At 40.9% G+C, this 14,951-nt stretch overlaps 1 protein-coding gene across 1 annotated transcript in view; it reads left to right on the top strand.

The window, feature by feature from the left end:
- The window catches only part of EPB41L3 (erythrocyte membrane protein band 4.1-like 3), a 67,543-nt gene that overhangs the window by 24,441 nt on the left and 28,151 nt on the right, over positions 1-14,951 (top strand). Inside the window, exons 3-8 of the mRNA XM_009872024.1 lie at positions 1,436-1,540; positions 3,850-3,892; positions 6,820-6,895; positions 8,881-9,099; positions 9,420-9,507; positions 13,068-13,220. Coding sequence (XP_009870326.1) covers positions 1,436-1,540; positions 3,850-3,892; positions 6,820-6,895; positions 8,881-9,099; positions 9,420-9,507; positions 13,068-13,220 — 684 coding nt within the window. The remainder of the gene's footprint in view (positions 1-1,435; positions 1,541-3,849; positions 3,893-6,819; positions 6,896-8,880; positions 9,100-9,419; positions 9,508-13,067; positions 13,221-14,951) is intronic.

Below are 14,951 nucleotides of genomic sequence, written 5' to 3'. Positions count from 1 at the left end.
TTCTGTGCCTGTTTTTTTCTCAGCTGGAGAACACTTGTTAGACCCTATCAGTCACACTCTTCAGTTTCTCCATTGACAAAAATGTATAAGCTATTTTTTGGTAGAAATACCAAATCTAGCATAAATTAGGTTACACTGCATATCCCTCCATCATCTCTCGTAACGTTTTCACAGGGTGTCAGGCAGCAACCCTCAGTGCTTTTCTTCCTTTTTTTTATTTTTTCTTTTGGCGTGCTCACCACTCCTAAAATAGTTTGAGGCCAGCATTGGGCTCCACGCGTTTGTTGGCATCGCTGTGTCGGCTTGGATTGTGAAATATCCACCCCCTCGGCCAAGGCTACTGGGCTGGCAGCAGGGTCCAGGCGCAGCTCCCTCAATGGAGGCTCCTAAATTCGGAGGTGGCATTCTTCTTCCTCTTTTCTGTCAGCCTCCTGCATCGCGTTTGAAGAAAGTAGCATATTTCCAGTCTGCTTCAAGTCATGCGTCTGCTACAGATAAAGAAAATGCAGCGCTGACATCAACTAAAATATTTATGTATGCGTGTGCTTGAAATGAAGTCAGGAGATGTGTTCCTTAGCTGAGTTGCACTTAGGGAAGCTGGCAGTGATGAAACAGTGGCCCAAATAATTTTGAGTTGTTTGTCATAATTAATGCATATCAAAGTTGGCACGTGTAGCTTGTAAGAGGACTTCTCTGTCTGCATTTGGGTTTTTTGGAGATCTTTTCTCAATGTCACATGTAATGCTGAGAACTAGGATGACCTGAATTTTTACTGTCCAATATGAGAGATATTATGAAGCTTCTGCTAAGGGCTCTGGCTGTTGACAGAGAGATATCTTCCCATCTAATATGTTAGCAGTAAAGAAGGTTAGTGGGACACTTGAAAGCTACTTTCTTACTCATCTGTGTTCCCAGTGAGACACTGGGCTCTTTCCATGATTTCAGTAGATGGTGTTACCACATTGCCCCATATATTAGACAAAAAAGGATCCTGGAATCAGTCCACGTTGTTAGCGAAGCCAGAAATGTCTCAGTGTTTGGTTTTTCTTCCAGTGGATCGCCCTCCAGTCTTAGCTCTGATAGTCTGTGATGGGGAATATTACTGTTGCACACAAACAATGCTTCAGTTTGCAGAGATATGACTTTGACTTGCATTTTCTGAAAGGCACAAGAGGTCTTCCCATTAAAACTTGAAACATGACCTGTATTAACTTACTTTTAACTCCACAAGAAGATGTGAACTTTTATGAAAAGTAGATTTTTCCCATTCAGCAGATTATTATGAAGCTCCAGATCAATGGGTTTGAAAGATGAATGAATCAAATTAAATCATTTTGGGGTTATTGACTTGAGGATTAAGCAGAGAAGGTGTTATTTTAATGCTTATATTATTTTACAAATGTGTTGGGGCTTTTTTCCTGTCCATTTCCCACAGAAGCGTTCCAGAGGTCAAGTGCTATTTGACAAAGTGTGCGAGCATCTGAACCTTTTGGAAAAAGACTACTTTGGGCTAACCTACAGAGACACAGAAAACCAAAAGGTAACCCACAAAACTGCGACCGGCCTTTTGTACTTGGATGTCAGAGATCCCCGAGACACTCCCCAGACAGTTGCAAAGAGTCCAGAAGCTGTTGTTGTCCTCCTTGCCAAGTTCCATAGACATAGCTTGAGATACGCTTTTGGTAACTTCACTTCTGGAGAGCAGACCCTGTGTTTCCCTGGCTTCCCTCTGTGCTGACTATTTATGGCATGAAAAAAAGTTAATCATACAACTGGTTCTGTTTCTTGCATGATTTATTTCCTTACTGCCATAGATGAAAGTCAGATTTGCATTGATAGTTACACTACTAAACATGCAATACTAAAATATGGCTTTATAATACTGTGGTTGGCATACAGATAGGCAGGAGTTGATTGGCTGTTTTGCTAAGATAAAGTAAGACTGTAAGTCTTGATTTACTTTAGCTTAGCATTATTGTTCATTTGGCCAAAGACATTAGTCTTCAGAAGCAGTTGGTGGCAAAAGTGAATCACATTCTGCTTGCCAGAATCTCAACTTTAGTATTAAATAAGCTGTGTGTTAATAGTGTCCAAGGTGATCTAATGTGCAGGTGATATATATATATATATATTGGTTTGGACACATTATAAGGAAAGAGAGAGTGTCAAAGGATGTTTTAAAATATAGTGTGTGATTTTGGCATTTCAAGATAAATATTTTGAAAGAAACCAGTAACAAAACTTCGTAGCCATATGTGCAATAGCCCAGCAGAGCTCACCAGGTGAAGGTATTTTGTGCTTAGCATGGCTCAAAAAGTTTCCCCTAATGGAGCTCGAGTTATTACTCTGTTTCTGTCTTGTGAGAGCAAGGGCATACTGCATTTTTTAGGCTTCCCTTTGTTTCATTTACATATGATACAAAAGAAATCAGTCTTTCTATCTCTCGTATCCTTTCTTTACAGACTTCTAAATAAAAGGATTTTGTTTCTGATTTCGAAACTCACTTAAGCAGATGCTTGGTCCATGCCAGTGCAAAACAACACTTTAACAGATGCTTAGTTCTGAGTTACAGTAAAAGTTAGGCAGATGTTTAAATGCATTTCCAAACAGGTGTGCTTTCCTGTACTGGAAAGAGAAGAGTGCATTTATTAGTAAAAGGTGGTTTAGAAGCACTAAACAACTACAGATCGACAGTTACTTTACCAAGCTACACAGCTAAGAGAATTAACTGCCTGCCACCACATTTTATTGTTCAGTAACATGCACATTTTTAATGTCAAAGTACTTAACATTCACCTCTATCCTCTGCCAAATAACTTGCAGACAGACAATGTATGTGCCCACATCACATGTCATCTTTGAAAACAGAAACTGTGCTGCATCTTTAATTTCTTAATGCATCGTGTGCTTTTGTGCTCAGCAATAGCTGGAGCTTTTCAGGCTCATGTTTTGCTCCACAGACTGGGTTTGGACAGCTGCAGACGGGTTGTTTTGGTCTGGGGGGGGGATTGTTTGCTTTTTATTTTTATTTTTTTTAGTATTTTTTTTTCTCTGGTAGATATGTTTATCTTTGTTTTGGTAAAACGTTCCTAGGGAAAGCGAACTTTTTGTTCTGGGCTGTGCGATGATTAAAACATTAATTTGATCCTGTCAGAGGACAAGCCAGCGATGGCACTAAGAGACCTCAAGCTGCTGTGCACCTTCTGCAGGGGAATTTCATCTGCTCCTTGGCATCCATGGAGGGCTAACACATCACCATGATAATACTCCACCTCCTCAGCAGGGAATTAGTCTTGTCTAGTCACCGGACTCTGTGCAGCATGGGTGGGGGCAGCCCCGATGCTGTGGTTCTGCCTCTTGTTTCCCCTCTATGCACCCTCTGCCCCCGGGGACCCCCTTTTGACCACGCCAGGTTGCAAATGGGGCAGTGCCCTACGCCGCACTTTCTTATGCTCTAGCAGGGTGTTGCAGCCCTTCCAGGATTAGAGAAAAAAAACAACTAACCAAACAAAAAAAAAACCCCTTCCTAACAAGCTTTTAGAATCTAATTTTTGCAGAAGATATTCTGGAAAAAGATTTCTGCGGATTTATTTTACTGATTACTGTTTCTTTGGGTTTTTATTTCAAACCATTTAGCCCTTCAATATCTTGGAAAGGTTAATAAAAGTCCTGCTTCTACCCAGGGCACATCTTGAAAGCTAGTGTTCTTACCCCTGCGTACTGCTGCTCCAGGGAGAAAGGGGTGGCAGACCTTTGCATGTTCTAGCTTTGACTCATAGCACTGTTTTAAAAATAATGTTTATTGTGTTTTGTAATTCAAATGGAAAAAAGGAAACATTTTCTTTGCAGAATTGGTTGGACCCCGCCAAGGAAATCAAGAAGCAGATCCGAAGTAAGTTTGTCACTGTTTGCATGTTTATTTCAGGTGGTCTGAAGAACTTTCATTCTGGTGCATCTGGCCCCCCGAAAATCTACGTGCAATAAGTCTCTTCTTCTAAATTGCCGTCACTGTTTGTGAAGGAGCCCTGTGTCACCAAGCTGGGCTGCGGGAGGCAGAGGGATTTTACCCTGTAGTGAGAGAAGGAGGTTGCTGAGGCTTGTAACACATGAACTTGCATTGCTGAAAACAACTTGACATTTGCAGAGACGCAAAAAGCTGAAGTTTGACATTAAGCAATGTAACCTTAGGGACTAGGCCGCATATATAAATTACTTCTTTGCGTTACTGATATTTATATCATATCCAGAAACGTTGCTTGTGCTCCATGCTGAAACACTTCTCTGATGCAAAGATAGCACTCTATCTAAAATACATTTCCTTCCTGCATTTCCTAAGTCTGAACTTTCCTCCTATAATGACCATTCAGTTCACAGAGAATCAGTCAATTTTCTGCTTCACATGAATATTTTACAAATCTCAGTTGTTAAATTTAGACATCTGCTACATTAGAAATTCAAAAACCTTTTGAAGGAAAACCTCATCAAGACTGCTAGGCTCAAAATTGGACCTGCCCTTTTTTTTTCCCATCACTTTTAATATTGATGAAATGTTTCTCTGTGTAACTTCTTTGGGCAGGAAAGCCTAAGTAATTTCTTTTCCTTGCACATTTTGTAAATATTCTCTTCTAGCACTTGTGCTTTCACAAGCAAATATGTTTGGAAGCTCACTTTCATTGGGTTAGGCCCAGCAAGTGAATCACTTCCCTCTCCCAAGATTCAGAGGGTTAATTTACACTGGCTGGAAAACTTCCCCACCTACTATGAGCAACCGTACTTTTCCACTAGTATTATTTTCATTAAAAGTAAGTGATCTACAATAAAAATTAATTAAAAACTGCCTTTTTTAATCTCTTGAGAAGATGAATCTGTAGGGGAAGGTACTGTAGACCTTGATGAGTAAGGTTAAACTGGTAGTCAATGAAAGTAAAGCAGCTCAGCTCAACACCACTGATTTGAAATGCATTTAGTATGCACCCAGGCCATGAGATAGACAAGGAAAGGTTGTGACAGCAAGAGATTAACCAGGGCAGAAGAGTCTTGTCCAGGACTTGACGTGGGGGACAGTTTTATTTGCAGAAGATGACAGCGATAATTTGCTTGCTCTGTGCAGTTTACCCCAGAACTTTGGAACAGGATAGCGGTGGAAAAATAGGGCTGTTCACCGTGACACTTTCCAAACCACATACCACATAATCCTGCTAAATGATGATTGGTGTTGTACAACACTCCAATATCCATGATTCCACTGCAGACCACAGGGATTTCATCCCAGTGGTTTAGAAATAGAGTCATAGAATCATTCAGGTTGCAAAAGACTTTTGAGATCGAGTTCAGCCTTTAACCTAGCAGTGCCAGGTCCACTTGGGGCTGATCCACTCTTTACTGGAAGCTAAATCTTCCTTCCACCAGCTTTTATGGCCCAAAAGAGCGGAAAAGTTTCTAAAATCAAGAAGCCCAAAAGTCACCGAGAGGTGAAGTCCTGCTGGTAAAAGTCTTCCTGCATATTGTGTTTTCTTATGTGCGTGGATGACCTAAGTGGGTGGGGCTTTGCAGAGGCTGAAATTTCTGTGTGAGTAAATACTCCCAAAGACTCAATTAGGACAACTACAGTATTTCCAGGCAAACAGACATGTCTAACAGATAAGTTGTCTTACTGAAAAACGCACGAAATAACACCTTCAAACCTGGTACTCTTCGGGACATGCCTAAGCACAAGGTGCCCCTGAATTGAAGATCATGGGAAAGCCCTACCCTGTCAAGTTTGTGAGCAGGAGTCCTTTTTTTAACAGTGTTTGCAAACACTTCATCATTACATGGCCAATACAGACTTTTCAAGAGACCTATTTATTTCTAGTTAGATTCGTACTTTGACATCAATGCATTTCAGAGAACAGAACTGTCATTGCTGTAGTTTTAGTTTCGTGACTACAGAAATACTGTAGTTTATGTGGTGGAAGTACATCTAAGAGGTATATACCACATCAGAGGCCTTGGTGAAAAGTCTTGTTACTGAAAAAACACCCTGTTGCCTGTAAGAACATCGTAGTTTAGGATTTTCTTACTGCTTTTTATTTACATTCAACACATGTGCTGGTATAAGCTGTCCCTTTTTCAGAATAGTTTTTATATTTATGTACTATGTTTAACTCTTTCTTAACACATCATTCAAAGGTAACAGTAAAAAAAGACATCAGAAACTGGTAATGCAAACCAATATCCAACCCGTGGGTCACCTGGACTTAGTGAAATAACTAAGTAAGAATTGCCCAGCGTTTTTCAGTCATACTTTCTGTGTTTGTCCTTGCAGTTTAGTCTGCATGATAATATATGTCTGCTGGAGACGGGAGCTATGTGCTGAGGCAGCACTCTGAGAGGATGCTGTGAGCTGGTTTGGGCAGCCAGACCTCGGCACATCACCCCGCTCCAGACAGTGTTTCCAGCACCTCTGTACTTTGGGTTGTTGGTTTTAAAACTTACATAGGCTGTGTTTTCAGAGTGTTAATTCCAGTAAATTTGGTTTTTTGGATTAAGGTGGGATTTTTTAGTGTAATAAATTACTGCTCCCTTAAGATCCTTGCTTCAGTGGAAATCTTGCTAAATAAGAGAAGAGCTGTAAAATCTGCTCTGATACTGCAACTGGGAGAGTAGTATCTTCAGAACAAAATGAATACTTTTTCCCAAGGATGGGAAGAAGGTACTATATCATTTTCTTATGAATTGCTTGGCTAGGGTATTTTTAAGTCTGCAGTCAATTGAACAGCATGAGCATCTCCGTTTGAACTTACAGTGTACTTTCAGTCAATCTGTGTTCTTTTCCAGGTGGTGCTTGGCAGTTTGCATTTAATGTGAAATTCTACCCTCCAGACCCTGCCCAGCTATCTGAAGATATTACCAGGTGTTTAAAACATTAAATACCTTTCTAGAACAGTCTTAAAAGCTGTTCGTAGTAGCTCTTACACTCCAGTTATCCAAGAAAATGTTTTGTATTCCCATTGGCTTGCTTTCTCTTACATGTTTATGGAAAATATGCAAGCATTGGCAGAAAAGACACTGTGAATAGTGTCTATCCTCTGAGCTAAGAAGACTTTTGTATAATTTAACCTTAAACCTCAACTTTTCCAATATGTGTATTCCTGAGATTTTATTTTAATTTTCACAAATCATCATGGTTTAACCCCAGCCAGCACCTCAGCCCCACACAGCCACTTGCTTGCTCACTCCCCAGCTGGTGGGATGGGGGAGAGAATTGGAAGGATAAAAGAGAGAAAATTCATGGGTTGAGATAAAGACAGTTTAATAGGCAAAGCAAAAGCCGTGCACACAAGCGAAGCAAAACAACGAACCCATTCACCACTTCCCATGAGCAGGCAGTTGTTCAGCCATCTCCAGGAGAGCATGGCTCCATCGTGCCCAGTGGTGACTTGGGAAAACAAACGCAGTCACTCCGAACATCCCTCCCTTCCTTCTTCTTCCACCAGCTTTATGTGCTGAGCATGATGCTGTATGTTCTGGGATATCCCTTTGGTCAGCTGAGGTCAGCTGTCCCAGCTCTGTCCCTTCCCAACATCTTGTGTGCCTCAGTGTCCTCACAGGTGGGGTGGGATGAGGAACAGAAAAAGCCTTGACGCCGTGTAAAGCCCTCCTCAGGAGTATCGGAGACATCCCTGTGTTATCAACACTGTTTCCAGCACAAATTCAAACCATAGTGCTATACCGGCTACTATGAAGTGAATAACTCAACACCATCCAAAACCAGCACTCAAAGCTGGCCTATGCCCATTTTTACCAGTGGTAACAGGTGTTATTGTAAGTAAAATCACAACTATGAAAGGAAAGAAGCAGGATGGGAATAAGCATGCATGTAAATTTTGGATGTCGTTTGATGAGGTAAGCAATTGATGTGCATGGTATAGGGAACAGGGTGGTGATGGATGGCTGCCCTCTGCTCTCTGGTTTTGTATTCAAATTGCAACCACAACCAAAAAAAACCCTCACCTGGTTTCCTCCTTGGATAAAGCAGGGAAAATTCTGAGCCATGCTGAGTTTTGTGCCATCAGCAACCTGTTGCCTAGCCCATTACATTTTGCAGCCTGTGGATATTTTTGCCTTTCATTGCTTTGTGGACTACTTAGAGCTTTTAAGGTAGCATGAAGCCTTTGGCTTAGATCAGAGGTCTCCTGTGGTAGACACTGTTCAGAATGACAGTGTACCACGAGTTCACACTTCAGCAGAGGTTTTCCAGAAGAAAGGGCTGCAATTTTTTTGGTCTTGTTGCCCTCAAATCTCAGTTGGGAATTCTGTGCTTTCACCACCGAACTAACGCTCTTCTTCACTTTTTTTGACTTTCTTATATCTGGTGATCCCTTGCACTGCTTGTCAATGTGTTTTTAACAGCATTTACTGATTAAATGTATTTCTGAGAAAACAGAACAGTTTGCTAAAGTGATCACATATGCTTTTTGAGTGGCTTGGAGTTCAGCTACCCCTTAAAGAGCAGTATTTGGGGGTTTTAATTCTTTTTGCCCCTTAAAGAATTATCAGGTTACTCTATATCTCAGTGATTTTTGATAGAAACCTGGTATGCTTAATGGATAATTCTCCATCTAGGTTACTAAACAAGGTAATAACAAGTTTTATTAAGAGACCTCCATGCCGCTTTATAAAGATAAATTAGGCGTTGCTGCACATCAGTTAGGAAAATCTAGCGTTTTTTTCCCAAAATTACCATTATCCTTGTTAATGCCTGAAAAGCTTCAGGCTTGGGAGCTGTATGCAAATTAGTAGAGGAACTGAGACCTCTTGCCAGTGCTTGGGCAGTGTTGCTTTTGGGAGCAGCAGTGGAAGAAGCACTTTGTGAGCCACCTTGGTGCTCCCGTGCAGGTACTACCTCTGCTTGCAGCTGAGAGATGACATCGTGTCGGGTCGGCTGCCCTGCTCGTTCGTCACACTGGCCCTGCTGGGCTCCTACACGGTCCAGTCAGAGCTCGGTGACTACGACCCCGATGAATACGGCAGTGACTACATCAGTGAATTTCGCTTTGCGCCAAATCACACTAAAGAGCTGGAGGATAAAGTGATCGAGCTGCACAAGAGCCACAGGTAGGCAGAGCGCATTGGTGTCGGCTGTAGCCTGCCTTCAGGTACCATCCTGGTGCATCAGGAAATGTTACAATTTGCTGCGATATACTTAGTTAGAATATCTTTCGGACAAGACTCCTTTTCATGTCTTTGGTTAAACAAAGCTTTGCAGCATGTGGGATAACAGGGTCTGAACCGGAGGTTTGGCGCTGGTAGGTACCCAGCTACCTAAGCTGGTACATCTATAGTTCTGACAAGCTGAAAATGTTTTTCTGCTGCTGGATTTTATTTCTGATTCTGTTTCCCTAACACTGATGCCAGAATTGGTTGCTTTTTCTCAGGGGAATGACACCTGCAGAGGCTGAGATGCATTTCCTAGAGAATGCCAAAAAACTATCAATGTATGGAGTAGATCTCCATCATGCCAAGGTATGTGCTCCCGTTCTTTCACCAGTCATCTTTCTCCTGTGGCATAATACTTGAATCTGTATGGACTCCCTGATTTATTCTGTCATAATGTTTTGAGACAGGCTTTTTGTGGGATAAATCGTGTCAACATGAGGAAAGGTGACTTAAGGGACAAGCATAAATATATCTTGTTACTGTAACATAACTTGGCCTATAGGTTCAAAGATTGTATCAACCACTGAATATCAACCTTTCCTGTTGATTAAACAACTAAATCCTTTGGGGAAATATTGAATGGATGGAGTAATGAGGAATGGTATTAGAAGCTGTCCAGAGAGTGACTGATCAGTTGTCACTTCATTGAGCTACATTTTCCAATTTAATAAGACCAGCTATGGTGTCTTAACTAGATAAGCAGATCATTTCTAACACAGCAGAGAATTTAAAAGCAATTATTTAGCTATGCTGGAAACCTAATCTGAATGATAGTAATGAGGAAACAGTGGCTTTTCTGTCTTCTGAAGTGTGGTCACTGCAGTTGACTGGAAGGGCAGTAATTCTGCTGGAAACATTCTCCCATGATGAAGTAGTTTCTCTAATCATCGACAGCTTAAGTTATGAATAAAACATGGCCGTTCTTATTGTGTCTTGGGAGAGCCACCTACCAGCCTTGTGTTCATTGCCTAGTTTTTTGGTTTTTCATGTTTTTGTTTTCCAAATAAATAATTACTCTTTCTTTCTTCACTCTTCAAAGTAAGGCTAATGGGGTTTAACATCTTTGGAATTAGCAAGCATTCTTGGCAAATGAGTGCTGAACAAAGATTCCTGAGCTATGGAGAGCACTGCATTTTCTGTAAAGGTCAAATTTTCGTCAGCCTATTTCTGTGCTGCAGCAGATCCTTTCAAGAACCAAGATAAATTTGCAGCTTGGATCTTGAAAGGGCCTGCAGCCCTGTCCCTGGGGCATTTTGTAGGAGCTGTGCATGTGTGTTACAGAATTCAAGGCAGTCTTTTGTATTCTGTAAATTGCCTTCACTGAAAATGAAAAATCTGGGTATGGCTCAATGGGCAGCACTCCACCAGGAGGCATGTCGCTGCCTTCCCTGTGTCTTGCAGATAGGCACGAAATCTTGAGGCACATTTGAAGCAGAGATAGAAATGGTGAATGTCGCTCAGTAGCTTGTTTTCAACATCATTTGTCCAAAACAAAGAAATCTGCAAAACAGCAACAAAGTGAGTTCTTATTCTAAATACATGACAGGCGTTGTCAGTGAAGATTTAACATAGCGTAGTGTTAAAGTTTAGGTAGTTTTTTTTGGATATTGGTTAAAGGCTGTGAAATTTAAGATAGGATACCCCGTTATAATATATTTTAAAAAAATAATATTAGTATCCAGTTTTACTCTTCCATTTTTCATATGGAAAGTCTCAGAGCAAGAAGACTAGGTAGACAAGTTGATACCACTCTAAAATGATGTTTTTGATGAAAAAAATTTGCAGTGGTAACTGAATTGTGTTTGTCTGTAGGTTGAGAAACCCAACAGTAATCTTGGAAACTGAGCTGAAGGTGGGAAAAGTAGACTCTGAGCGAGAAGTAATGTTTAGTTTTAATTAGGTCTGCCAGTGAGGCTTGATGGCATCAGGCTAGGGGACAAGTATCTCTGTGGATGCCTTTTTGAAGTCATGCCGTGGCAGATGTCTCTGTGTAAATGTCAATTCATTAAGGCTGTGCCAATGTCTTAGGTATTCAACAGATGCTGGACTCACCAGCTGCTGTTAGAACTAGTTGTCCAACACAAGGCTACAACAAAAAACGTGTTCAAATAGACAGATTTGCCCTCTAGGCTCTCACCACGCTGAAGTCCCCCATTCGTATGCAGAGCTGCAGGGATGTGCAGCTCAGTGTCTCGTGCTTCGGATGTTGCAGCTGACAGTTTTCTGTTTTGTGCAACGACATCACTCCTGAAAAAAATCAAATTCTTTTATTCGGGTTTCATTTTACACCAGCACTATTGCATTGAAAACCAGTCTCTGAGACCGAAAAGTAACAGAAGTCTGGAATGGACTTAAGTCTGCTGCAAGGGTGAAAATGAGGAAAAAAGGCATTTCTCAACAAGTTTTTGAGAAAGTTTACAAAAAGGAGCCCCTTGCACCTGCAGCTATATGTGATATGTGAGCATGTGTGCATTTTACCAGTCTGCGGGATTTCTGACAATGAGACTTTCTTTTATACAGTATATTCACTGTATTTAGACATTATTCTTTGTTTAGGAAACTATGATACTGAAGTATACTGAAAAAAAATAGCTTTGTCTCTTCTGTAGTACCTGACAGTGTTATTACACAAGAGCTTTATTTAGAAAAAAATCTACCTTTAAGGGATGATGCTGTAATTGTTGGAACATACATCCTCTGTTGGTGTCTTTTCCAACACTGGAGTGACTTTGTGCTATTATTTCTATGTTGTGTTTCTGATTTTAAAACCTTTTTTTTACCTTGTATTTCAAGCTGTGCCTCAGCCTTTTCATCATGACTGACCGTGCGTGCCTTTGTGTTCATCTTAAAATGTAATCAGATTTTCACTGTGAGCCTAAAAGATGGCTTGTCAGGAAAACCAGAGGAAGATTATGAGTTCATTTCATTATTATCATAGGGTGACATCTTCATAGCTTCTTTGATCAGACTTCTGTAAATTTAAGTTACTGTAAAATAATTACTGAAGAATGCTGTGCTTTGAGGTGGATCCTTTTCTGTGGCAGTGTTAGTACTTCACTAAATGAAAAATACCCCAGAATTGTACAGGCTGGTGGTGATAGCAAACAGTGAAGTTTTGGTTTAGACTATTTGAAGGCTTCTAAAGGAAAGAGAAATGTATTCTTATTTTTAAAAAGTACATATTTATGGGTATATTCTGACAAGATTATGGTCAAATCTTTGGTAGTGCTAATGTGTCAGACCTACAGCTTCTCTGTCAAACACGGGTTATACCACAGGTACAGTTTCTCACTTTTAAAAGAGTCTTTGTGATCCAAATGCCCAACTTTCTGCCTGCTGGTCATTTCAAAGTGAAAATACTGATGAGCACAGGCACAACAGCATTAGAGAAACTAGCAAACCAACTAAAGCCAAGAGAACAAGCTACAGAAGAAAAACCTGTCTAAGGATTCACAAGGCTTAGTCATGGAGATGAGTGATGCTGGGAGAAGTAAATTTGTATGCTGTCCTACTTACTTTCAATCTGGTATTTATGCTAATAACACTTCTTTTTATTATGCTAATTAAATTTTGCTATATGGTTAATATCATTCTTTTAATAACGTCTAAGATTGCCCCCATGTTTTCACAGTCGTTCTAAAATATAAGGAAACATTTGCAGCACGCAGTTTCTCTCACCCTGCCCAACCTTACTATTACTTGCATGAATGCAGTCAATGAGGGGGGTAGCTCTCAGAAATCAGGTCACTACGGCTGATGCATTAAAAAGACGTAGCTCAGATACAAACATAGTATCCAAGAATCTGTAGTATTGTAGGATGTAAGGAGAGAAATATTCAACCCAAGTGCATTGCTTGCTTTTCCAGGATTCTGAAGGAGTGGAAATCATGCTAGGAGTTTGTGCAAGTGGTCTCTTAATATATCGAGACAGACTCAGAATAAATAGATTTGCCTGGCCAAAGGTTCTGAAAATTTCCTACAAGAGGAACAACTTCTACATCAAAATCCGGCCAGGGGAGGTAAGGGCATCTTGACACTCTTTAGTGAATGAACCTTTTAAAACATCGTATTCGCCTTAATTTGTTGATTTGTCATGCCTTGCAAGTGTTTTAACATTCCTCTCAATTTATACTTTTTAAATTGTGCTGATTTTTCTTAGGAAAGATTAGGTAAACACTTTAGTTAAAATACAGGTAAAATCTTCTTTGGTGTTTTTCTGTTTATCCATGAACTAACATAACGGGTAAATATGGCCATCTGCATGTAAAAAGCTCATCTGTATTATGAGTACTTTGAGAATTTAAGTAACACTGCTTTTTCATGGAGTGCTTGTTATCTACTGTCATATTGTGTATTAGTGTCTATTCATCTTACCCAGTAAGAGATGTAGGTAGGCCATACCAAATTTTGTAAGCGTATCAGGCTAGTACATTTGAAGTCGGGGTAGAAATCCAGAGACTGCTAAGACTGGAGCCGAGCATCCATCATGCAGCGTTTTTGGTAGCAGCAGGCACTAGACCTCCCAGGCCTTCAGGAGCTGGTGGTGTGGCTCTGCACAAGGTGGTGTGAAATCTCGTACAGTGAGTGCCCTCTCGTGGCTCAGCCAGATGCACAGCAAATACCTACCTCATGAGCTGAGTGTGCTCCAGCCCAGAAATAAGTTAATAAATCTGAGGAAAAATCATAGAATGTGTTGGGCAGAAATCCCAGGAGGAGTTCAAGATCGTCATGGGTGAAGGAGTGTCTCCATGTTAAGTGGTGGTGCAACAATTGGTCTGTGATAGATGAAAAACCCGTACCCATTTCAGAGGGTGGGGCTCTATAGCAAAACAGAAATCACCCGCGTGAGGCCTGGCCCTTCTCCCTTACTGCAGTATGGCAATGAGGAGTCCCAAGCCAATGTCTCCAGTACTGACTTCATAAGTGACCTGGGAAATCTTCTAGAGTCCCACCACTGGCCCCAGGGCCTGGGGTTTTTTTAGAGTCCTAAAGCAAAAACAAAATACACAAACCTACGCCTCCTGCTTCTCAGCAGACACAGTTTTAATAACCAACTTCCTAGTCTTGAGTTTGAATTTTTTAAGAAACAAACGAATAGCCACTGATGTTCCCAATGCCTGCACTCAAGCTTCCCACCACTGAAGCCCTATTGAGCTCTGCTGGTCATGGTACGTAGCATCCTGTGACCAGGTCATAGCTGCTTATGCAAAATAATCAATGCAGTCTCTTTCCAAATCACATTTGATGATAATGTGGTTCACCATCCCACGTGCCACATATCATCTTTATTTGCTGTTTCCTGCCCTGTTTCTCCCTGTCAGCTCCCTGTAGGTATCCAGGCTTCCTTACACATGCCCTTCTGCCTACATTTCCCTGATTGCAGCAACACCATTTCACCTACTCAGCTATCCGCATGTAGCCATCAACATGTTAACAGCAGTTGCAGCTGGCACAGCTTTTGCATCTGGAATATATAAATCTGCAGCACAGCCTAGAAAGGTCTCTTAGTATCCCCAGCCAACTCTTTTCAATTACCTGTCTTTTCGTCATCCTCCCCAGGAGATAAATTAGTAAAAAACACTATGATTTACTAACTGTAGTTCTTCCACTGTAAATCTCCTTAATCTAAGGTTGTGTAAGACCAGATCCGTCCCTGGGGACTGTTGCTCCCCTCCAGACTATTATCAGGCTTCCCACAGTTGTTTAAACTGGTGAAGTTAAAACAACAGGGTTAAAACACTTAAATGATG

This window comes from Apaloderma vittatum, unplaced genomic scaffold (assembly GCF_000703405.1).
Source record: "Apaloderma vittatum isolate BGI_N311 unplaced genomic scaffold, ASM70340v1 scaffold536, whole genome shotgun sequence".
In the NCBI taxonomy this organism is placed as follows: domain Eukaryota; kingdom Metazoa; phylum Chordata; class Aves; order Trogoniformes; family Trogonidae; genus Apaloderma; species Apaloderma vittatum.
This window is presented reverse-complemented; position numbering and strand designations above follow the sequence as displayed.